Source organism: Scatophagus argus, chromosome 11 (assembly GCF_020382885.2).
Source record: "Scatophagus argus isolate fScaArg1 chromosome 11, fScaArg1.pri, whole genome shotgun sequence".
Classification (NCBI taxonomy): Eukaryota; Metazoa; Chordata; class Actinopteri; family Scatophagidae; genus Scatophagus; species Scatophagus argus.
Genome location: NC_058503.1, coordinates 7,453,981 through 7,478,799, shown reverse-complemented (window position 1 = coordinate 7,478,799; position 24,819 = coordinate 7,453,981). Strand labels below are relative to the sequence as shown.

Below are 24,819 nucleotides of genomic sequence, written 5' to 3'. Positions count from 1 at the left end.
GAACGGGGTGAGGCTGGTATTTCTCTCCCCAAGTCAACTACAGAGCACAAATATAACCCTTGTATTGGCCTTTTATTGCCAGGGCTGTGTCCATGGGGCAGAAACTTTATTGGCCTTTCATCATCATCACTGGCTTTGGTTTCACAATCTGCCCACAGTTCACACAACAACGCAACAAGCAGTGACGGCAGTGCCATATATTAAACCACGGAACCAGAGCATGAAGTGCCAGCTCAGTGAGCCACACCCGAAATACTAACACACGGGGCACTTCGTTGTTATATACGCTTAACTTTACTGGACCCTTGCCATAACTTAAACTACATAAACAACAGTACACAAATGGCATAAGGGACAACATTACATTTGGTGGTGAACAAATTCTGATAACAAGCTGTGTAGTTAGTCCAAATATCACTGGGAAACAACACATTCCTTCAGGTAGTTCAAACATTTGGTTTGATCTACAGCCAGGGATGCCATTGCATAATACAAATAACGTAATCACACCATGCAGCCACTCCTCATTCCCCAAAACAAAAAGAATTTTGATTTGTCTTACAGTTTCCTTTTTTGGTTTGTAAAAGAGTCTACCCTTGTCAATAATTTGCTTAATGAAATGGTGGCAACGAGTGAGACTTTGGACTCCTCTCAGTGGGGGAGGTTTGTCAGTTATTTTAAGGTCACAGAGCAAAAGCTGGACCCATGGTCGCAGACTCTTTACTCTTACCTCAGCAGGAAAAAACAAAATGGTTGGAATGCTGTGTAAAGCTTAAATAAAAACTGAATGCAATAGTTTGCAAACAAGCTGTGTTTACTGACAATGATTTTACAAAATGTTCCTGAGTCCGGGTGGGAATATGCTTCATGCAATCATGTCTTTTCATGAAGTGATGAGCCTCACCCCATCATTGCTTGTGGACGACTGAACCTTTTGTGGATGTACCTTTCATACCCATTCATGATAACATCACTTGTAACCAAGGAACCTGTTTACCTGCGCAATACTCCAAACAGGTGTTTTTTGACCAATATACAACTTTCCCAGTCCTTGTCCCAACTATTTTGAAAAATGTTGCTGACATTAAATTCAGAATACGCAGATATTTACAAAAAACAATGAAGCTGGTGAGAAAATACATTAAATATAGTGTCGTTGTTGTGCTCAACTATAATATCAAGAGGATTAGCAAATAATCACATTCTGTGATGTTCATGTTTTACACAGCATCCCAAAATTTTAAGAATTGGAGTTGTAAAAGTACCCAAAAATGTTCCATTAAAATGTACTTTAGCCACTTGGAGGCAACATAAACAAACTATGAACACAACATCGATATATTTGAAAACAACAAAAACAGAACCAAAACAGTGAAGTTGTGAGCCAGGCAGCTAAAACAATGAGCTGACTTTCTCTCTATAAAGCTTTGAAAACATGAGGGGAGCTGCAGGTTCAGGTGATAACTCTCTAGGTTCATCACATTATCATTAGATAGATAGATAGATAGATAGATATACTTTATTGATCCCAGGCTGGGAAATTGCAGTTCAGCAGCAGCAATACACACAACAAGCTAAACAAAATGTTAAAAATAGCAAAATAAAAAGTGGCATATATAAAATATATATACAAGGCAATATAAACACTGGTATTAGAATTTATTATTATTTATTATTCTATCTACTTAAAGTACTTAAAATACGTGATGCCGAATGTTACCTTGCGGATATGTGTGTGGCCGGGGTGGGGGGGGGCGGGTGGTGTGTGTGTGTGTATATACACTTTAATTCCTCTTAAACTATGCCATACACTAGATATGTACACTGAAATAAACCGAGTCACTCAGCACAGCACGACATAGCACAGTGTGTAATGTTAGAGTATGATAACTGCATACTATATGTCAAATTCTATTTAAGTAGCTCTGTGATAAATTACACTTGTTAAAGCATTCATAATGTAAAGTAATCAGCTGACATTTACTGTCATCAGGGAAAACTCTAGCATCTCCTTGAATTTGCCTTAGTGTCAGCTCAGCATCATCATCCTTGTTCAACCTTGACTCCTTACTGCTGAATTTCCACATGGCAGCTATGGGGTGAATTCAAGGAGAGCACATTCAGATGCCATGATTCATCTGCAGCTCTTGAATTCCCTCATTTCCTGGGCAGCTGTTAGGAAATGACTCTAAAGTAACTAAGGAGTCACAATGACGAATCACATTCGGTCTGGTCAGTTTTACACCTGTGGATATTTGAGTGTGGAGCGTAACTTGGTTGTAATAGCTGACACATGGACGATAAGAAAATCTTGCAGAATTCGTCACTTAGTAGCACACTCCTCTTACTATCAGTCTGTATATCTCACAACAGTTTGCCATATTATTTAATAATTTTGATACTGAATGTGTTTGTAACTGATAAACGCCTTTATCAGAAAGCAGGTTTCACAGTGGCAGGCAATAGAGCAATATGCATTCCAGGCAGTGGTAAGGCTGATACTACGAGGACTGCAAAGCTCAAAGGTCAAAATAGACACCCAATAACCTTTTATGGCTGTCATGACAATACAGACTAGTGTCAAATTAAACTGTGCAGCAGACATTGCTTCATCCAGCATACTCCAGCTTCAGACGAATAGACACTGGTCTTGCTAATAACTATAAAGCATGTCAGTTCAAAAACTGAATGAGAGGTTTGTTTTTCAATGCACTGGCATTGCATCATTTTTTTTTTTAAATCAATCAATAAATCACTTTAGATGTGTAGCACCTTACAAATTAGTGCATATGAGAACTGCAACTAATGGTTGATTATAAGTGAATAATCTGCCAATCAAGAATGTTTGTGAAAAAATAAAATCAATAAAATGCAATGACAAAGACAAAAAATTAAATTAAGCCGAGTCCTGAGAGTTTCACTAAGAAAAATGGTAGGTGAAAGCAAACGTAGAGCACCAACAGGATAACAAGCATATTGCTGTTGAAACAGAACAGGAAAGCTGAGCAAAGCACCTGTCAGACTGGGTTTAAGGGAGTGGAGGTTGGACACACACCAGGAGCAAGGACAGCTGATAGAGACAACTTTCTCTCTCCCCTCTCTCTGGCTCATTTGCCTAGGCTCTGATAAGTGAAACAAAACCACTGGTTGATGGCTGTGGCCTCGTTTGGGATTAACTCCTCATGTTTCTCTCCGTATAGGTTAAAAATACTGCAGCTGGAGTATTATATTAATTCATATAAATTTTTTAGCAAAAAGAACACATGACCCTTAAAAAATATGCTGTATTTAAGAAGAAGAGTGACTGTAAGAAGTCGTTCATCAAGACTGACTCCTGTACGAAACATGGAGCAGTTACTGGCTGATCTAAAAAATGAGTACAGTGTGCTACAGTGAGCTACAGTGTACTCAACTGTAGCTACAACAGCAATCCAACACACTGAACAATACTGATACATTTTCCTTTGACTGAACCGACAATCACAATCACAACTGCAAATCACACTCAAACTTTCACGTGTGCATGCACACACACACACACACACACACACACACACACACAGGTGTACTCTGGGGGAGAATGTATTGGGAGGAGACAACACACTATTAAAAGCTCTTCTTCTGAGTCCTGATACCATTCCAATCTATCCTGCCTGTCAAAGTGACCAGGTCCTAAAAATAGGATAGCCGGGCCTTCCTGACCAAACCCCCGCATGCAGGCAGCAGCATTTAGCAAAGAGCTGAGTAGTACACTCAGCTCTAACAGACCAGAGGGACTGTGACCTGATCTGCAAAACATGATTTCCAAATGCTTTAAATGCAGCTTAAATATGCCATATATTTGGTAATAAAGTTTACTTGTTCTTTACTGTCAGTATTGTGCACAAAGGTTATGAATGAGGGAAATAAAATAAAACACAGGGAATATGACCCATGAAAGAATTATCTCTTTATTTATGACACTGAACTAGACATTCAGCGAATGATATGAGTGTATCTTAGGACAGTCTGTCTCCTGCCGTTGGGAAAGGGCGTGTCTTGACAAAACGTGGGCAGATTTGTTTAGTTAGAGTTCATAATTCTATGTGTGTACAGTACATCTGTCTCTGTGCACGTCTTTGTCAAGACTGGTTTCGACACTATTGTCAGTTAATGAAGAATGACTGACAGGAGTCCTGGGTGGATCATGGGAAACATGTTCGTGGAGGCTGAGGCAACATCTTAAGGAAACATCCAAACTGAGATTAATTCCACAACTAAAAGACAACACTAACTGAAATAGAAAAATTTGAAAGAGCTCACAACTGCATCACCTACCATTATTTTGCCACCTAAAGTGATGCATTTGCTATTGAGGGCTGCATATATTGCTGCTGAAGCACTTTACTTTGTGCTTGCACAGCAGTGCTGAGAGACTGTCATGGTTTCCCTCCTGAAGGCACACCTGTGTAAAAACTGAACAGGTTGTTCAACATACCGCACACATCTCTGCCTGGCACGCAACTCACACAAGATCAACTGTGGAAAACTGAATAATAATAAACAATGTAACTGTCTTGAATTTTTGTCCTCCTCTACACACCATCGGAAGAAAAAATCCTTATGATGTACAATCTGGACCTGTCAGGAAACAAGTACTTTCACGCCTAATGTTTTGTGGCTGAGGTCATGATTTGCTAGACCTGCAACAAAAAGAAATAAACTAGTTTGATATTTTTCAATCAGCTCTGAGTACCAGACATGCTGGAGAGCACTTTCTGGGTTCTTCTTCTTGCCCGTGTGGTTTCATCAGGTGCTTCCATCATTTTAAAAAACGCATAAACAGGTGCTTCCTAACACAAGAATACAAACATGTACTGAAAATAGCGCTGACCTTTTTCAACTGCAGCTTGAATCATGCCTCACATGAGGGGACATGTGCTCGGAAATACTGTGAAGTGTCAAAGTCACATTAAACGTCCATCCTTTCTACCCACATTAATGCAAGCATAAACAGAAGCTGATAACTGGTTCATGCAGGGAAGAGTCAAAGAGTTTGTCTCTTACAGGACAAGCACGGGTATCAAAATGTCACAGCAGTGCCAATACTTTACAAAGCTTGCAAGATCAGAACTTACTTGACTGTAACTCTTGTGGATAAGTCCTGAAGATCTCCGGGGTGAAAGAGCTGCGCTTCCTTTAGTCCAAGCTTGCCGCAGGCCTTGAGGAAGACGTTAAGGTTGTCCTGGACAAAGAACAAAGCAGGGATGAAGGCTGTCTACCTTCAGAGGCAAAGAATAATCACTCAAGAATTCTCTGGCAGGGACACAGCTGACAACTCATTGCTTCCAAAGTTCATATCACCAGAGAACAGAGACGGACTGGGAGGAGCATGTGTGTAGCAAATAAGAAGCGACCCAGTGCAGAACACACACAAACACACATGCACAGGGGAGAGGCTGCGTGACATGAGATGACTGACAGCAGCAAAGCTACCTGTGGGCTGGGTTAGGGTGGGGACAAAGCCCAAACCAGGAAGGATGACATCAGAGCTGTACACAAGTCCCACCCAACTGGCCATGCAAGCGCAAAAAGTGACACACACAGGAACATGAGTCTTGTCACACACTTCTTTTCACACCCTGAAACTGTCCCTCCCCTCCCTGCCAAGCCCTTTCCTTATGAATACCTGTGAAATCAGTGAGTATTTTGGAGACATTTGGTTGCTATGAAACATGAGGTTGGGTGACAGAAACTCACAAAATTTTTCCTGAAGCGAGAGGGCGTCAGAGTGGAAGAACAGTTCCTCCCCCTATCACATTATGTCCATCAATTTATAATACATAAAGTTTGCACATGATTTCCGCAGATGTTTGAGTGTAATTAAAGATAGCATAAAGACATATTGCCAGATAAATATATACACATTTCATCTCAAGTACACACACATCACATCTCAAACAAATCTTCAGCCACAAAACCACCAGTCCTTTCCGGGGTTATGACTTTTCCAGTTGTAATCCCAAGTGTCTTGTTTGTAAGTCTTCATTTCCCATTGGGACGGCACTGCCCAAGAGGGTTTCATGTAATGACACATGGCTTTAGCATGGGCTGGAATAATTAAGGGGTAGCTTGTTCTATATTTAAATAGCAAACATGCTTATTAACAAATGGTAGGAGAGAGAGCTGACCTCTCTCTGCAGGAATCCCTTGCTAACAGTTTTACTTGTCCCTTACCAGGACACTGAGCCCACACAGGCCAAGGATCAAACAACCCCCACATAGGTTTAAAATTTTTAAAAGTTTTTGCTTTTTGTTGCATTGTTTCATTCAGTTACTAAGACCTTCTTTTGTCTCATCATTTATCCATGTAACACAGCTCACATGTACATTTTTCAGTGACACTAAAGTTATGGCTTCATTGAGTACAGCGTGTACTTTCAGAAACAACAAAGCACATGCGACATCTTGCCTACCTCGCCTCACGTAAGCATGCTAGCTGTAAAGACAGCACAAACAGCATTACATGCAACTTTCAAATACATGTACGCCATGCTGGATATGATTCTAGCCTGACTGATACGGATATCAGTTTTTTTATATTTTAGAAAAACTAGTTCATAATATTCTGGCCAATAGTCAGATTCTTTTACATCCACATCTCACACTGACAAGAATTATGACCACAATATCTACTGTGCGAAATTTTTAATTTTATTCTGTTTTACTTTTATTTTGACAATGCTTGTCATTGCTCTCTAGTGGACAGACTATGCAACTTCAACATAATGTCTGCCATTTCTGCAAAATAATTTCTTGTTCTTTATCAATCAGCATAAACACTGATACCAAAATATCTGCAATAAGCTCTGATCGATCTGCGCAGAATAATCAGTCTAGCTCTAGATATGATTTTTATATTCTGAGAGAGTTCTGCCTCAATCTAGATGAAAATCTCACAAAGGATCTCCCACTTTAGGCTGCGGTCTTCTACATGTGAAGCAAAAGCTCACCTTAAACCACAACATTTAAAAAAAAGAACAATTAATATCACTTAATTCTGAGTGGCATTTAAGCTCAAAGAGAATTATGAACACACTAAAAGCTCTTCTAACAATCAGTCCCAGAACACGCAGAGATAATGATGTTGAAGGAATGTTATGCTGACTTGTGCCTGCACATAATCCTGCTAAATATGCTGTACCCATCCAGCAGCCTCTAATCCTCTCATGCAGACTGGAGGACCCCGATTTAAGCACTTCACACCAAGAAGCAGAAAGATTTGACTCAAAAGTTGCCTGATTCGGTATAAAAAGATCTTTGTCCCAGCTGGTCACATTGTGGTCGCTGTATTTCCTCCACCATAGTCTTTGTCTAAGATATGCATGTGCTACAATTACCCTCAACTGACCCTTGGCAGTGCTTCAAGCACCAAGCAAAGCTATGGTTAAAATATCAGGCTACACATTTTCAAGTGCTGTGACAATAAACAGAGAGGAGATGGAATACTTGAAATGCTGCCTCTCTTGACTAAGGTCCAACAAAAGACCTTTTTGGACCAACAGTCAGATCCAGTCATAACATGCACCCATACAACACAAACACAGTAACAAAACATGTTCAAATGCCTGTCATTGCACAGATGATTACACAAGATTTAGATGAGTAAAGACACCCCCAGGGCCACTGAAAATGTCCATTTACCTCCTCCCACTGTTACCTCAACTCCCCAGGGAGTTGGTGTAGGCAGGAACATCCAGCACCATGTGGATTACAGTGTATTTATGGTGGGCAGAGGCCGATTGGGTCATCTTTAACGCTCTGGATTTGGCCCAGCGAGCCTCTCCTCAAGAAGCCTGCTGCCCTACCGCACAACTGTCCACTTCCTGCCCAGCGCTGGTAAAAGCAGAACCAGGCCCGAACCAGGGTGTCGACCCAAACCCGCAGCTCACTGAGTGCTCAGCAACAGGCAGAGGAGTATGCTGACATGGGAAACATTCCCTTGGACACAAGTGAAGCCAAGGAAAAGGCCCGAGTCTGGAGCCAACGTTGCTAAATATTCCACAAAACCAGAGATTTCCGTTCCCCTCACTCCCCCTTCCTTTCCTGGACTTTTTAATCCTTCCAGAGCTGAAGGCTGGTATCGATTTGAGTGCTGAAATCTTTTCAGATAGTAAAACTAAGCGACCGATAATAACAGAAAATGTTCATATTTGAGTGTTAATGAGGCGTGTTTGCAAAGAGCCTTTCATTCAGCAGCCATTAAAGTTACACTGTATCTACATTACAAACCTAGAAAATACCCAACAACATTATTGTTTTTTGTCCCACTGGATTTCTCATTCACATGCCAAGTGACTAAACATACACGTTTAATAATTAAATTATTTCACAGAGCTAAAACCCAATTTCAAACACTTAATTGCAACACTTAAAGAGCACAAGTGTTACTATTTGTAGAGATGAGAGATAGAGGACTCTCTTAATAGCACCACTTGACTACTTTGGGACAAAAGTTATTCTCACAGCAGAGTGAGAGTGAGTAACGTTTGTTTGGAGAGCTCTCCACTTTTCTCCATGTGGTTGGGAGTAACTGATAGCCGCGGGGCAACCAGGAGCGTTCACATTTGCTGGAGAATTTATGATCAGGTGGTTTCAGGTTCGTGTCCAAGTCTCGGAAATACCATGCTAGTGCTACTGATGGACGAGATGTTTTACCTCATTACCTCAGCAGGTGTCCAGCCAGTTACATTACAAACAGTCCAAAACAAACCAGCAGGGAATTTGATTTATGTCCTAACACACATTCACTGTGTGATAGTACTGCAAAGACCATGTTTACTGTTTACATCCAGCTTGAGTGCCAGACTGTTTCTTCCACCGCAGACTTGCCATTGTCTTGCCAAACATGCTGAGTGTTATTGGGTCCACTGACAGACATTCAGGATGCCTGGGTTAGGGTTGGGGTTCTCTTTAATTCCTCCAGACAGCTGGACTCAATTACTCCCACAAGAGAGAGCTTTGTGAGGGATGGGTTTAAGGTAGGATTTTCAACCCTCTACTTCCCGAGCACTTGTGTGCAGACACTCCCAAAACGCTTACTCCACCAGAGCCACTGTGGACCAAAAGACGTCGATGATAAGATTCTTATATTTGAAGATGTTGCCAGGCCTAAAAAGGAAGAGACTTAGAAACACTGATTCGATAACAGGTTATTACGTAAACTGAATTCTGCCCCCTCCTGACCTGCTGTCACTCAATCAAAAACCTAATTATCATACCAGCACAAAGACTTTTTGTCTCGGATGATTTTGATTGAACACAGCCTCAAGCATGGCAGACATCATATTTAGGGTGTGCTCAAATGCGGCTGGTGGCCTTTCAAGCAGCTCAGCCTTCACTGAACTTATTAGTGTGGATGGATATGAGGAGCGACAAGTCACTGAGGCAAACACCTCTCCCTCATTGGCAGCAGTGCATAAGACCTGTCACCAATCAGTTCGACTGCTGCTGCTTGTGCTGCTTCCACTCACATCTTAACACACACGATACACATCAGCCATTATCCCAACACAAAACAATAACAGATAAAATAAGAGATAAAAGTGTGGATGAAGAAAATAATTTGTGTCCAGATATCTTCAAAAGCAAATGAACATGCAACATCATATGAAACCACATTTAAGCTGAATAAAACAGTAAGAAGACTTACCAGTCCAGCAATAGGTGTGGGCAGCCTGTTAACCCTCTTGATAACACCAGGCTTGATCTTGTTTATCAGACTGTGAGCAAAAGAAGGAGAGGGAGAAAATCAGGGAAAGGCACAGAGTAAGTGAAAGCACTTGGTCACTGACTGGATTGGTCTAACAAGCAAGGAATGAACAAAAAGTGTTGCAAAGTCTTGGTGCTGTGTGTTTACAACTTTGTTTAATGGTGACCACCTGGCTCTAGTTTAGTAAATGGCCAGTGCTGCACCCTGATGTAAACACACCGGGTCCTCTGCTCCCACAGCATGCCATCTTCTACTGCAGCAACCCTAAACAAACCTTGACTCACCACATATCAGGAAAAGCTCAGAAAAGCTTAATGTTTTTGATGGATGACAATATGTTTCTGGTGTTATTTAAAAGGTTAAGGAAGAGGTTCTTAAGCTCAGGAGGTAAAAATAAATTCAAAATCCCCATAATAACAAAATTAATAAAAAATCCAAACTTGAATGTGAATTCAGATTTTCTACTAAAGTGAAAGTAGTAGAACCTCAGTGTAATAGTTTAATGTTAGAGGTACAGCAGGTAGCACCAATAATCATTTTCATTATTGATTAATCTATTTATTATTTTCATGATCAGTTGTTTAATCTATTCCAGTGGTTTTCACCCAGGGGTCCCTGAAGAGGCACCAGGGGTTCACCAGCAAAAAAGGAGAATCATTAATTTTGGCTATAATTCAGTCTGTAAGTAAAAGAATGACAATATAAAACCGGTTTGGTCATGCGTTTCATGGACGTTTTGCAAGAAATCTAAAACTAAACTAACAGTAAAAATTCTTATCAGATGGGGGACCCTGGAGCAAAATCTTATCAAATAGACATCCATGGTGTAAAAAAAAACAGTGAAAAAGGCCTGTCACAATTCTCTAGAGCTCAGACCATCAAATGTCTTACTTTGTCAAATGAAAGTGCAAAACCTGAAGTTATTCAATTTACTACAAGGTAAAAGAAGTAACAGCAGCAGCAAATGCTCCCGTCTGAGAAACTGGAACAGTCAAATGTTTGGCATTTTTATTTAGTTTCACATCTAACTGAAAGCATTAATAGTATGATAGTACTTTGCAGAATGTCTCCTCAGGATGTTATATTACCACATGTTACTGGATTATTATTATAAATGCACAAAAAAGTATAAACTGTTGGGTAGTTTATGCAACATCAGTCATGTGTTTTGTCTATAATGTCTCAATGTGGAAATAAAATAATTGTATAATAATTGTTTTGGGGTTGTAAGACTTTGCACAGGTTGACAATAGATGAACAGAAAGAATGCAAAAGGAATCTGGGTTTGTTAGTTCTTTAGTAGTGAAACAATAGAAAGCTGTGATGATTTCATCAGATAGCACACAGTGTAAGCCAAGTAGGATGTAATCATGTGTGCGACCCACACTAAACATTCCTTTCCAAGCAGTTGTGATAACCACAACACAATAGAAATGGACGCTTCTAAGTGACAGTGATTTAATCTGCCTTCCTCTTCCTCATGCTGAGAAAACAGCAAAAGCCCTCTGAATGAAAGTGTCTCTGTTGTTCTGTGAGAGTGAGCAAACAGCGGAGTCAGGATCAAATCAGCACAACGAGGGGCTTCTTCTTTGAACCGATGCCAATAGAGGTTTGGAAGATTCGGCATGGGCTGCTGGTAATTACAGCTTCCCGCTGATTCATGCAAATCAAATCACTGTGTCCATCCACCAGGACTGCCCACATACACATGCATGCAGGGGCATGATGATGACTCTCACATATACACATCTCTGATCTGAGAAAAGCCACAAGTCCACAACTCTAAGAAGAGCAGTGGGTGAATCACTGCAAAAGCCAATTCAGCATAGATAAATTTGTTCCTCTAACTCATCAAAACTCCTGATGCACCCCGGGCTAATGAGAAAGCAGGATGCCCCGACTGTCCCATGTGGTTTCAGCTGGAGCCTTTCCATTCACTACACAGCTTCTCACAGCTCTTATTAAAAGTAAGGATGGCACTCAGCCCATCCACAGAACATCTGTCAAACAGGCAACACAACCCCTCTTAAACAAATCACACTTCATGTTCTAAAATAAGAGCACAGAGGGCAGATCTGACACTGAAAAGAACTACATAACACAGCCTCTGTTGTGCTGCCTCGAAACACTGGCTCACTTTATGTGGCTGACAAACAAACAGTGACCCGGCAGGGGGTCTGCCTGGGAAATATCAGTAACACTTACATTGGACTGCAGACCTGGAGGAGAGCAGACGGCTTCCATATGAATGCTGCCTGGGAAAAGCAGAGTACTTACTCACACAACAGAACGCCATTCTCCAGCGCTGATCGGAAGTCGTTGCTCCCAAATTTTTTCTTGGTTACTGCCTGGAAAAAAAAGGGATACAAAAACGGTGAGGGAAATAGCGAGAGGGGCTGGGTGAGGAGAAGAGGCGGGGGTTAGTGTGTGTGTGTGGTTGGGTGGGGAGACTGGAGAAGAAAGGTAGGATGTTGAGAACAGTAGCAGAGGAAGTCAGAGGTATTTCCTCCTGAGCTCCTATAGTGTCTCTGGGACAGAGTTGAGCACAGTTCTTCAGGTATCCCTTGAGAGCTCTCGAGTGGTTCCGCTCTTCTCGATTTAATGCTAAAAGCCGCTGGTAAATGGGAGAGCTGTGTTAAAACTGTGGTGGAGCCAGGCAGCCCAAGCCACAAGGCTATGGGAGCATCTGGAGCGCTGAAGGAAACACAGCACTGTGTTATGGCCTCATGCCTTTCCCATGATCTCAAACCACCGCTGCAGGAACACCAAGAGTCATTATGCAGGCAAACATCCACACACTGCATGCATGATACGCAGTTTAAATACATGCACATATTCAGATCTACAGTTTCTACAAATTGAAATATGTATTTCCTCTAAAAGGCAATAACTGCTTTCGTTTCTGTTATGGGACATCAAAGTCGTGTTGATGGCCACTCCTTAGAGATTCCTGTTTTGTTTCCAACATCAATGATGTGACCAATCACCACCTGAGATGCTAAAAGTAACACAAATGAGTAATTAGAAAACAACTGGAGTGTATATATCTTGCATTGCTGCACAATCCACTATATTTGTGATTTTGGAAAATGTTCAATCTGTATCTGGATTTGCATCAAAATACATAATTGTGGATAATTACACATGGATGCACAGGATTCTTGTATTCTAGGCAGTGCAGTGCTTCAAATAAAAACCAAAAGGCTTAAAATGCCTAGCAATGTCAGGGAAACTTTTGAAAATATCCTGGCTCTGGATCTGTACCAAACACTAATCACTTGTTCCTTGGCCCATGGCCTAACTTTCTAACATATTTCACTGAAACCAGTTTGTGAAATATCCTGCTAAATGATCCCATGAACAAACAAACTGGGCCGAAAACCTAACCTTTTTGGCTGAGCTTATGACTACGCTGGCGGCCACATTGTTGTCATATTTTGTTGCAGAATTAACTCAGTAATAATTGCTGCGAGAGGAATTGAGTAATACACAAAACATTGTGGCACTATGACTGTATACCGGTAATCATTTTGCAGGTTGTTGTGCTGTTGAATTGTATTGCATTATGACAAGTTTATCTATTATTTTGTCCACCTCATGTATCTATGACTGTAGGCTAAATTACAGACACACCTCTCTGTATAATGCAGTACATTGCAACGTCACCACAAACATTATTTCAGGACTATTCATAACCTTCATACTGTCATGACTTTGATGCTGGGGAATTAATCAATACAAATCGACCAACAGAGCAGATGAGCACACACATATTACACTGTGCATATCCTGTACAGTATGGTAAGATAGCCAGCATTCACCAAAGTGTATACACACACACTCAGGCACAAGGCAAACAAGTCAAACAGGTCTCAGGTTCCAAGGCTTTTGTCCCTTCTTTTTTAAAGGCGAAAGGCACAAAAGCTGGGACGATAGCTGGCATAGCTAAGTACAGGCTGTCACTTTGAGGATGGCAGGAGAAACTGGAGTAATTAGACAGACTGACTGGAGGAGACTATTATTCTTTTTAAACAAAACTGTGTCACACCTCAGACCACACCCTGGGTAACATGAGACAGCCAAGGCTTTAAATACCCTTCATTCCAAGACAGTTAGACCATGTTATAAAAGATGAGTAAGATTTAAGTTTAAGGACAGCGTTCGTCTGCAGTCTGTTTGTGTCTGCACAATGTGATCAAGCTATTGTTATATTTACTAAACATATGGAGGACTTGGCCCATTCTTCCTTTGTGAACCAGACACTGACAACACAAAACAAGAATCCAATGCATTCACAGACAAAGCAGACAAAATTTACAGCACAGTGTACGATCAGTAAGGCGCTGCACTTGCACTTACACATGAAATCCTGACCCCTGCTGTTATGTGGCAGCAGCAGCTGGGATTCCTGGGATTCGTATACAAACAAACAATACAGGTGGATTTTTTGGGATTCCCTGGTGCTTACTTAAGACGTTTGATGAGAGAATGTGAAATCTTGGTTGAGAAAACATCAAAGTAAGAAAATTACATCAGCCAAACGGAATGAATGGGATGATTAAGATATTATCTCCCTATCCATGTGAGGAAGGTGGGACCTGCCCTGGCACTGAACCTGGCTCTAAGCTGGCTGTAACAGACTAGTTCTCTCTTCTCGGTGGTCATCATTAGAGGTATTAACTCCACTCAGATCCATCCTGCTGTGCCCTCTCTCTAGTGTTGAACCTGCCATGTGGGATAAGAAGTCTAATCTGCAGCAACATACTGCTAGTCTGATTTAATGCTGGAGATTTAAAGCAGGGGCACAACTTTTAAAAACAGCTTGCCTTCCTGTAAAACCACGTGGCCCTCAAGAATGTGCTGCTGAACGTGCCGGAGAACTGAGTCTTATGACGACTATGACGCCTCACATTAAAAGACAGGATGTGTGATTCTCAGAGTTCATTACAGGCTCTTAAAGTATTCAGATACATGCGTGAAATCAATTGTTATTATTGCAGTGAACCACAAATGGTGTTCTGGTAGAACACAGAGGAATCCAGGAGTATTTGGGTCCGTGACCACAGCTATTGTTTATTCATGCAGGGCGCTGAGGCAAATCAGTATTCAAGGTTTGTGTGGATGCAGCCCCCCACCACTAATTGTTCCTAAAATTCTTTGTGCCTTCTGCAGAGGACAGGGGCATGGGTCACCAGAGGGCAACTGGGACATTATCCAAAAATTTCAGGGATCTGATTCAAGAAAAATATACCACTGCAGAGGCCATTAGTATTGACGGCATCAATACGTCAGGATAATAGAACTACAGCAACATGTAACTGCCAGTGAATGGCTGCTTGTGTGAGGTCCTGCTTCACACGAGTACATCTGAATGCCTGCGTCCTACCGTCTAATTGCTCTCTATCAAAACAGTCAAGGGCCCAGAATGGTGCTGCAGCGAGGTGACTAATGATCGGTTCAGTCCCACAGCTTTTGGCATGAAAAACGTCATCTACAAAAGTCACAGAAGGCAATTCATGAGTGTTGGCTGCGGGATCAACTCAAGTTACTGAAAATATAAGTGGGGAAAAAAACAAACAAACAAACAAACAAAAAAAACAAGTTTAAGGAAAGGATCATGGATGGAAATATTTACAATTTTAGATCAAATTTACTACATTTTTGGTTCACTCAAAATACAATTTTATTTTGAATTTTGGAGATACTGATCCACATCCAAAATATATAAAAAATATTTGAAATTTGACAGCAACGCCTGTTTCTAAGTTGAATGTTTCTATGTTGTGAGCAGTGGAACTTCTGGTTACATCCTGCAAAAATTTATCCTGGTGCTATATTACATTGACCCAACAGTTGGGTAGGAAAAAGTGCAGAGGTTGTTTTACATTAAGCTTAGTGTATTTTAGGTGAAATCTATCTATGGGATTTGTTTAAAAAGTTGTTGCTCAACACCACAAATAAAATTCCATTTGTCTCCATCGTATTGGGGCTGCAGCAAATGACTCACAGACGGAAATCTCAAAAACCTGATATATCTGGTGCGCTCAGTAACACTAGCTGGAACATCTGTTATTATGTGATGAGGGTGAACGTGTGGCGAACCCTTTCAAAATATGCCACATGAGAGGAACATTCAGCTTGAGTGAAGGTGAAATTGATTAACTGATCAACATGCAATTAAACTGAAACAGTTTTGATAACTGACAAAATGTTTGAAGCAAAAGCTTTATATGGTTCCAACCTCTCGAACATGTAAATTTGCTGCTTTCCTCTGTTTTATTTGATTGTAAATTGATTATGTTTAACTGTTAATGGAACAAAACAATCTGAAGATTTCCTCTCAGGTTTTGGGATATTAAAAGGGGTCATTTTCCACTATTTTTCTAATCATCAGAATAAATGATAATGAAACTAACTGTTGATTGCATGTGCAATATCACTGCAAATGTGGCACCGTGTTTCACCGTTTCCCCCACAAGGTGTACCAAAAAAAAACCCAAGAGAGGCTCGGAGTTGGGTTAGTGTTACATGGCAGCAACAACTACATAATGAACAAAACGTCAAATAATCTACAGGATTATGTTACCTTTGATTGGCTGCTTTGTTCCAGAGTGTGTGAGGAACATGATCCCTTTCAACCAGCCACACACACACATAAAAACACAAAAAACAGAGCAGTCAAATCAAAGCTTATGCAGACTATGGTGTGTGTTATTACATGATCTTAAAGCACATCAGTGGCTGCTGACAAGCTATACAAGCTATACCAAAAAACTTAACCTAATCTAAAGAGGTATTCTGAGTATTCTGGGTAACATCTTCCTCTCAGAAAACAAATGTGCCTATCACAACCTTAACAACAGAGGTTACAGAAAAAACTGGCATAGTGTATCTGACACTCTCTATGCTTGTGATTTATTAATTTAACAACCAACATTTGCTATATCATCACTGGTTAAACCACAAAAAGCACTGAAAAAAAAAAATCGAATAATAAACGCTTTTCAAAATTGCTAAACGAAAACTAACTTAATTATTATTCCCAACAGACTGTGTTTATGTTTACAGAAGGTCACATGCATGATCTCCTGCCTTGTAAGTTGCACAAACACTGCCACTTGGTCTTGATGGTCCTAACAGTCACACTTACAGCCTCTCCATTGAATTAACAAGGACCTCTATTATTCTGCTGGGCCCTGTGGTTGTAGGACACAGCGCCCTGTGCTGACAGCTGGCCAGCTCTGACGGGACTATGTTCACAGCCATGGCAGCTAATGCAGGAATGCGTCCATGTGACAGGCTCCAGACCATTTAGTCAGGTTTTTAACAATACCACCAACCTCGCCATGCACACATGCCTCTGTTTAAAGTGCTGTGAAGCCAAGCAGCTTGTTAATCATTCAGTGGCTGAATTCAATAGCTGCAAAACTTTCCCTTTGAAGGGAAAGGGTTTGCCCCGTGCCAGAATTTGGATTTTTGATTGCTATTGAACCTATCCAGCAGAAATAACACACCCATGGACTATACCTTAACCTGTACAACTTGTTCCTGCTCGCCCTCCATCAACTTCCTGCTCCAGCCTGAGATCATGCCCCCACCACAGTGCACAAGCTACACCACTACAATGGGCCAGTGTGTAAGTGTGAGAGACACTGATGTCACATCACAAGCATTCAGATTCACCCCTCGTAAAATCAGAACAATATTTGTTTAGTTACAGCCATGCGGCAGCTCCTCGCCACCCTGCTGGGAGAAGAATTTGCAAGATGAGGAAACATAATTTTACCCGCTTGTAAAGTGTGAAGAAAGAATGAGAGTCTGGCAGGAATTTGGATGGAAACTTCAGATAATTTCACCTTTTGGAAATAAAAAGGGAGCCATTTCTTTGAAAGGTTTTAGTAGCTGTTTTGTATTTTTACTATTGTGCTTGGAAAGGGATTATAAACATAACAACTGCCTCAGCAAATGAATTACTTGCTGAAACCTCTGTTTTGTATAAATTATCAGAAACACTACATGCGGGTTAGTGTTTGACTCATTGCCAACAACTGAAAAGGCAATTTTAATATCCTCTGTGTGGCTACAGGTATTACATTCTATGTCAAGTGTATTAATCTGGGTTGACTTGGATCTGCTCTGCTCATCTTCTCACTACATGCTTTCAAGTGTAGTTTCACAACCCAGGTAGACATCAAAAACCGATGAGCGGGTCCAGGCAAGATCTGACAAAGGAGGCAGCGAGAAAACAATAATATTGAATGGGGTCAAATCCAGGTAGCTGTATTGTGAAAAGAGAGCCGGATCAGAGAGAGGGGAGGACATAGCTAATGCTCAGAGAGACAACAACATATCTAAGGAGTGAAATGATAGACATCCATCTCACCAGCTAGGGACGGGAGGTCAGAGGTTACACATGCCTCCACATATCTGCTGCTCCAGTTGGGCTTTAAGGTGCCGATCTGCTTTCAGCCATAAACTAAAGCGACATACTTCTAAATGAGTGGTCCACTTGAATGTAAAACTCAACTTTACACCTCTGTAGGGTCATGACAGCCTTTCTCAGTAAACTCAGAGCAGTCTAATACTACTATACTGGAGTCTTTAAACTTAACAAATCCACACAGAAACAGCTGTTCTCATTCTGCCATACAGAAACTGACGTCCCACCGTTTTTGGTCACCTTGCCTTTAACTGCCATGTAAGCAGGGAGTGTACAGAAGGGCGTTGAGATGGTTTTAAATGTTTAATTTACTCACCTCGATCCACCTCTGGGCCTCCAAGTAGGCTTCGTCGCAGCTGACGGCGGACTGCTCACGCCACTCCATCACACGAACTTATTACGCGAGCTGCACCGGCGGGCCAAATCGGCTCCTCATGTCCCGCAAAAAGGTCCAGCGATAGTGAGGGCCAGTTCAGACAGACACAATGAACGCGTTAAAAGAAAAACAAAACAAAACTCGTCAGTCCAGAAAAATCTCTAATCACACTCCTCAGTCAAAAATATGCCTCCTATTGTTCATTTTCACCGGCCCATCAGTGCATGAATGCAAGGCGTAACACTAACGCATTCCCTTTGCATCACCTCGCTGCTGCTGGCGCTACTTACCTGTTCTTTCATCCGACACACCTGTGGCTTTGTGTTTTTGGGGGGATATTTTCAAGCACCGCTCGGTTTACTCTATCTATGCAGCGATCAAACGAGTCCTAAAAGTCGTCTTGGATGGAGGGACCGAGCTGAGAGATCCTCCGTTCATCAACTTTAAGATGCATGAGTTGAAGGGGGTGGCAGGACGGCTTTCAAAGTGAGGTCCGAGGACCACCCACTGGTCCCTGAGCGGCTTCCAGGTGAACATAAGATCCAGTTTGCTGTTTTTTCTGCCCTCTGTGTGAGATTATTCTGATCCCACATTTTTCCACTGCTGCGTGTACAGTCAGCGCACAGTAATGCACTACCGCAGCAAATCAAAACCAGCAGCAAAATATTCTCTTACCAGAATTCCTCAGGACCTGTCAGTGTGAAGGCAGCGGACCGCTGAGCACCAAACAGATAAATGTCTAAAAGTTTGTCCCTTGAAGGTGCTCGTCTCTCCTTTCGAAACCATCAGCTTTCCTGTAACGCCACTCAGAGGCGGTTAGGCTGCACTGCAAGGCCTGAAAAACAAGCAACTGTGCGAAATGTCACTCCACTCATTTGTGATTTAAGTATAAGAAGTAGTGAAAAGCAACTACAGTACAACTATTAGGTACTTGTACTTGAGTGTACTTCATACTTGGGAAATGCATGCTGCTCTGATACATTTATGTGACAGTTATTTTCAGATTGAGAGAAAACCTGTGATCATCTGACCAAATGTAATCTCTATATAGAGTTGTTAAAATGAGCTCAACCTCAACCTTGACCAGCAACATTATAATGATATTAATCCACAGATGTCATTAATATAACAGAATGAGAAAAGCTCATTCTGCATAAGGAGTGCTTCTATTGACACTTTAATGATGTTTTGCTGATAATACATTTTTGAACTGAAATTTTGAATTACTTGTGATAGAATACATATTTTTTTTTATTCTAAGGAGTATCCCCTAAAATATATGCATCTTTAATTAAGCACACATGGCTGGCTTTGACTTAACTAAGAAATCCTGAGTAAAAGTCAACCTTTTGAGTCAAATCTAATGAACTAAATAGACTGAAAATAGCCTGTTAAAGGCAACATGGTTAACATGGATGTACAGACTTCAAAAAATTGTGAAGCTATCCTTTAAGGTCTAGATGAAAAAAACAAAAAACAAAAAGGAAATATGTACTTTTACAAATATTTTTAGATTTTATAAAAGACATTGCGTGGAGCATGCGTTTCACAATCAAGGCTGATTTCTGAGTTTATCAATTTTCTATTTAAGTAGTAATTTCCCATGATTGAGTTTCTACATCAGTGTACAAGAATATTATATTTGACAATAAACTTGTCACAATCTAATTTATGCAAAGGTAAACAGATGAACATTTTTGACTAACTCAGATGTTTGTGTTGCAGAGAAGATTCACAAAAGAATGTTTAATAAATTTGCCTTTTATTTGACAGAATTTTTGATTCTTATTACAAAAAGGTAGGCACCTTCCACACAGATTTACAGTCTTTCTTTTTCAGTCGGCCTTACTTAAAGGAGATGTTTTATTGATAAGCTTTTCGTAACATCATCAACGCATATGACAGCATTAGGCCTATCTGTTTTGTTCAAAGCTGTGACTAAAATTAAAGCCTTGCAGGGCAAGTCCCTTCAGCTGGTTTCTACCAGTCTGTTAGATATATGATCCAAAATAAATCACTACATACAGTAAGTGCTATTAAACCCAGAGAAAAAAGTAATAATAATTACGATGATAATGTTGAGATCCCTCCACAACATGGAAAATTCGTCAAATTATTTCTTAATTGGAAGCCGAACATGCCATGTAAACAAACTTTAGTGCGGTGTGGTTAGAGGTGTTTCAGCAGTGAGGAGCTGGAAGATTTTGATCTCAACAAGAAATACTTTTAGTGGCACAGCAGCGCTCTAATTCACTCGGAATTTCACAAAGCTCGTAAGTGATGCATGACAACAACGGGGCATGACTTCAGTATGATATCCCTGACATTTTATTATTTTCACCACAACACTTACTAAAATGCTTTTGGGGAAAAAAAAATGAATTAATTAAGTCAGCACTTGAGAATGTTTGGCAGTCATGTTTCCTTCCTTTTCTGGTATCTCGGGGGACTTTCCTCAGTATGAATCTTTGGAAAGGGCAATGATGGTGAAACGAACCTCCTGAGGGTCCCGAGCCATGAAGATCTTACAAACCTCTACAGCATCCTGCAGCGTAATCGAACACATGAGGAAAATGAGGGATTGCAACTCAGCTTGAGAAGACAATCTGTTTTATTCTGGTATGTCTTACCTCCAGGAAAGTATCCTCTGAGGTTTTTCCATGGACAACAGGAAAAGGCTTCCGCCCATCTAGGTATATAAAGACAGTGTCGTTCAAATCAGAGCTAAATGTGCAATTAAAGCAATTAGCATTAACAGTGGAACAAATACAACTAAATACTTTCTATATATTAGCTTACTTCAGCAGTGGTTAACTCACCCAGTTCATATAACTGTCCTCCGACATTCACAAAAGCTATAAAATGCAGATTCACTTTTTCATCTAAACTCGGGGCCTGTAACAGAAAAGAAATCACAAAAACATTAAGTTGTATGGAGTTAAAAACATTCAAGTTCAACACAAAACTAGTGGTGTTATCTGTGTCAGACAACACAGATCACCCGTAACTTAATACAAACCTCAGTCTGTCCCTCCTGCGCACTGGATTCATGTGTAACACGTATACTCTGAAAGACAGTAGGAAAAGGAGCCAGTGATGTACAGTGTAAGCAATGGCCCCTAGTACAATAAAAAAATTGTTTATGCAATATATGACACAAGGCCACCATTATTATCCAACAAATGACAGCTACAGAGCTTTTACTTAAAACTGTAAATGTCACATTTACAGACTAAATATATAAATAATAACCTGATAAACTGAGGGTTATTTCCACTGATGAGGATGCAGCGACACTAATAAAGGTCTGAGGCCAAAACATTTTTTTCATCTGTCCCCCTACTAATTTCAAGAAGTATCCAACAATTCGATGACTGCAAAACCTTAATTTTTTTGTGAGAATCTGACTAACAACCACAAATAACATGTGTTGCCATTTATTGAAGATTTTCTTTTCAGTGTATTCTTACCTCATCTTTTTCCAGGAAGGCAGCCCTTTCCTCAGGGTTCATTTTAGCAGTTTGTTCAAGAAACTTCTTAAGAGCAGAATTGGACTCTGAGGACAAAGGACAACATATAGTAATATCTAGAGGAAACTGTCTTTGAGCAACAAAGTACGGTATTTTGGTTTAAAGCTGGGTGATATGTCAGAACATAGCAGATTATGTATCACGAGTTAATGCTTTAAAAGGATAAATGTCATCTCCTCCTGGTCTAAAAACTCAGTGATACAAAGAGACACACAATGAATGTTACCTGTTGTGCAATCATATTAACATTATTTTTATTCTTGAAATGTAATAAACCCCAGCTCAATGGACTTACTAATAATATGATGTCATACTGTCAATTCCCAGTAATTCTAAACTCTCACACAATCAACTCTGCAATCATATGACCATCTCGAGTTGTCCTCTCATGTTGTAAACATGACGTTCTTGCACATCTATACCACTGCATATGTGACCACAAGAAGTACTCACCAAAGTCCAGGTGTTGCTGGTTGTTTGCTACGGCATGAATTAATCCTATTGTTCCACAGGCATTTCCAATAGTTTGCTTAATGAAGTAAACGTCAGGAGAGACCTCCTGTGGCTGATCCTTGAGTCTCTCTTCCTCTTCTTGCTTAAATGTCTCATACTGGACCGAAGTAGGGCAGAGGGGTTAGTTACTGTTAGTTCAATATTGTGTCTCATGGGAGAGACACGAATCTCTATGGAATTATTGGTTAAAACATGTGTACTTCAGAGACATTAAGTTTCATGAACATAAGGTTAATTCATTGTATGGCAAAAATAATAAGTACCTTCTCTGTCACTGGGAACAGAAGTAGCACTGCACATACTGGTCTTGGTACCATGCTGAGAAGCTCTGGATCCAGCCCATATACATCTCCGAATTGCCAGGTTGGCTTCATTCCCAAACAATTGACAAACTACACAAAAGCTTAGAGTAAATGTGTATGTTTAAAAAGACATAAAGCTGACATGATGGTATCTGGAAAAAAAATTCTGTCAAAAGTTCTGCCAATGCATGCCAACACACTAAAACTTTTTAATTCTTGTGAATGAATAACAGTCTTCTATCTAAAGTGTGAAAAAAAACATGTTTTCACAGGTTCATAATCACAGAAATGAAAAGAATTTTCTGGAAAGTTTTCTATATACTGTAGACTACTTGTTACAGGGAAAAAACCCAGGAAATTCCTTGAAGAGAAAGTTCCTTTAAAAGCCAAGCAAACATTAATTCCTTACAAATTTATTAATTTGCATGCTTGCCTCTAGATAAATTTCACATTTTCCACTTTGAGCTAACCTGCTTTATACTGACTGAACGGGGTTGCATTGAATTTAAATGCATTAATTTGAAATATACCAGTTAAACACTGTCTCTTTTCCCCATAGTCAGTACCAAACGACATAGTTCCTGCGAACTTGTACAATGCAACTTATCCAATATGTGTCTTTTAGCATGACATTAAACAGATGTGCTGCCTTGTATAGAAACCATCCACTCTCCAACAGTAGCCAACAATTAGTCTGGTTATTGATTGTAACTTATCTCAGGAATCTTAACCATTTCAAGTCGTAAATCTTGCCGCCGTTATGTTCATCAGACAGTAGTAGGCCTGCATTATTTCGTTGTTGCGTTTTTATTCTCTTAAGGATAACGTTACACTGAATGTAGCATCGTCGCCCTGTAGGCCTTGTACCTCTGCAAGTCGCTTTGCCGCTGACTATTCAGACCCACCTGCTGTTACGTAAAATCCGAAGAAAAGACTCACCTTTGTCATGACCTGAAACGAAAATACACAAACAAACTGATTATTCAAACCGCTTTAGGGTTTAGTAAGACAGTCACACCGGCTTCAGCTTTTGTTCTCTCTGCTAGCTACAAGTTAGCTAGCACTCACATGCCTATGAATGAATGACAGTAAGACAGTATGGTTTAAATGGAATCCATAATACATACTTCAGGATTTGACTCTAGAGGTAACCAGCGTGGACTGTCCATTCTGAAACAACGTCAGTTATTATTTTCCTTTACACCGAGAGCTGAAACTGATTTTCCAAAATCTGTTTGACAGCTGGAACTCGCTTCCGCGTCTGGAAATTACACCTTCACATTTTGGTAATACGGAGGGGTAGTTTCTTCTTTATAAACCATAAATGCCCCACACTCGGGACTGTGCGACATAAATATACAGATCATATGTTTTATTTTACCGTATTATGGTATCCCCCCAAAAAATAATCGTGCCATGAGTACTTGTGAGCAAAATTAAGGAGTTTTGAATATAAGAGTAACACCATCAGTCCAACAGTGGACCATTCCAGGGTCATGGGCGTGTTTCAGACAGACTGATTCTCAGGAGTAGTGTGGTGGTTCATTCTATTAAGCAGAAGCTTATCCAGTGCACATCTCGTTTGGCGTACAGATGATCGCCATGTTCGTAATCTGTTTTGAAGGTCATTTTGCTGTAATAATAATGATGATTAATATTGCCTCCAAATCATGGAAACAGTACGATTCAAAAGTGTAGACCGAATATGACCGCAAGATGGAGGTGCTGTTGCACTTAATTCAGATTAAGTTTTATAGCGTCTAGGTTAGGGTGTAAGAGAAAACAAAACACATGTGTATTAAACTGTGAGTTAGTACCTTTTATTGTATTGTTCATGAAGACGACTTTCACTTTGTGAGAATGTACTATTTATTCTCTCAAACAGCAGACCTTTGCTTTAATGTAGA

The 24,819-nt window shown here is 40.4% G+C and overlaps 2 protein-coding genes across 18 annotated transcripts in view; both read right to left on the bottom strand.

Annotated features, from left to right (window-relative positions):
• Positions 1-19,370, bottom strand: part of lmo7a (LIM domain 7a) — a 47,374-nt gene extending 28,004 nt beyond the window's left edge. For 6 of the 16 annotated variants that reach the window (XM_046403324.1, XM_046403320.1, XM_046403325.1 and 3 more), the window contains exons 1-5: positions 18,858-19,175; positions 18,508-18,622; positions 12,029-12,099; positions 9,692-9,761; positions 5,118-5,224 (exon numbers count right to left, since the gene is read on the bottom strand). In XM_046403324.1, coding sequence (XP_046259280.1) covers positions 5,118-5,224; positions 9,692-9,761; positions 12,029-12,099; positions 18,508-18,576 — 317 coding nt within the window. In that variant the 5' untranslated portion in view covers positions 18,577-18,622; positions 18,858-19,175. Of the gene's footprint in view, positions 1-5,117; positions 5,225-9,691; positions 9,762-11,956; positions 12,003-12,028; positions 12,100-18,507; positions 18,829-18,857; positions 19,181-19,242 lie in introns of those variants that run through there. The other 10 variants (XM_046403319.1, XM_046403326.1, XM_046403315.1 and 7 more) reach the window with 9 other exon arrangements.
• Positions 19,371-20,312: 942 nt separating this feature from the next.
• On the bottom strand, positions 20,313-24,194 carry uchl3 (ubiquitin carboxyl-terminal esterase L3 (ubiquitin thiolesterase)). 2 transcript variants are annotated; one of them, XM_046403412.1, is made up of 9 exons: positions 24,040-24,194; positions 23,852-23,863; positions 22,874-23,002; positions 22,551-22,707; positions 22,038-22,123; positions 21,587-21,634; positions 21,387-21,462; positions 21,198-21,256; positions 20,313-21,112 (listed from the first exon to the last, which is right to left on the bottom strand). In XM_046403412.1, exons 1-9 carry the CDS (start codon positions 24,079-24,081, stop codon positions 21,023-21,025), a joined length of 699 nt encoding a protein of 232 aa, XP_046259368.1. In that variant the 5' UTR covers positions 24,082-24,194; the 3' UTR covers positions 20,313-21,022. The 2 variants fall into 2 exon arrangements, with proteins under 2 accessions (XP_046259368.1, XP_046259369.1); XM_046403413.1 differs by lacking the exons at positions 23,852-23,863; positions 24,040-24,194 and adding an exon at positions 23,666-23,831.
• Between the last annotated feature and the right edge of the window lie 625 nt (positions 24,195-24,819).

What these genes read in the sequence shown, in the direction of transcription:
- uchl3 (XM_046403412.1), bottom strand. Translation starts at nt 24,081, where the DNA reads ATGGACAGTCCACGCTGGTTACCTCTAGAGTCAAATCCTGAA. An exon ending in TGTTCCCAGTGACAGAGAAG is followed by an intron (nt 22,708 to 22,873) that starts GTACTTATTATT and finishes ACTTCGGTCCAG; the next exon opens with TATGAGACATTTAAGCAAGA. An exon ending in AGGACAGTTATATGAACTGG is followed by an intron (nt 21,257 to 21,386) that starts GTGAGTTAACCA and finishes TTATATACCTAG; the next exon opens with ATGGGCGGAAGCCTTTTCCT.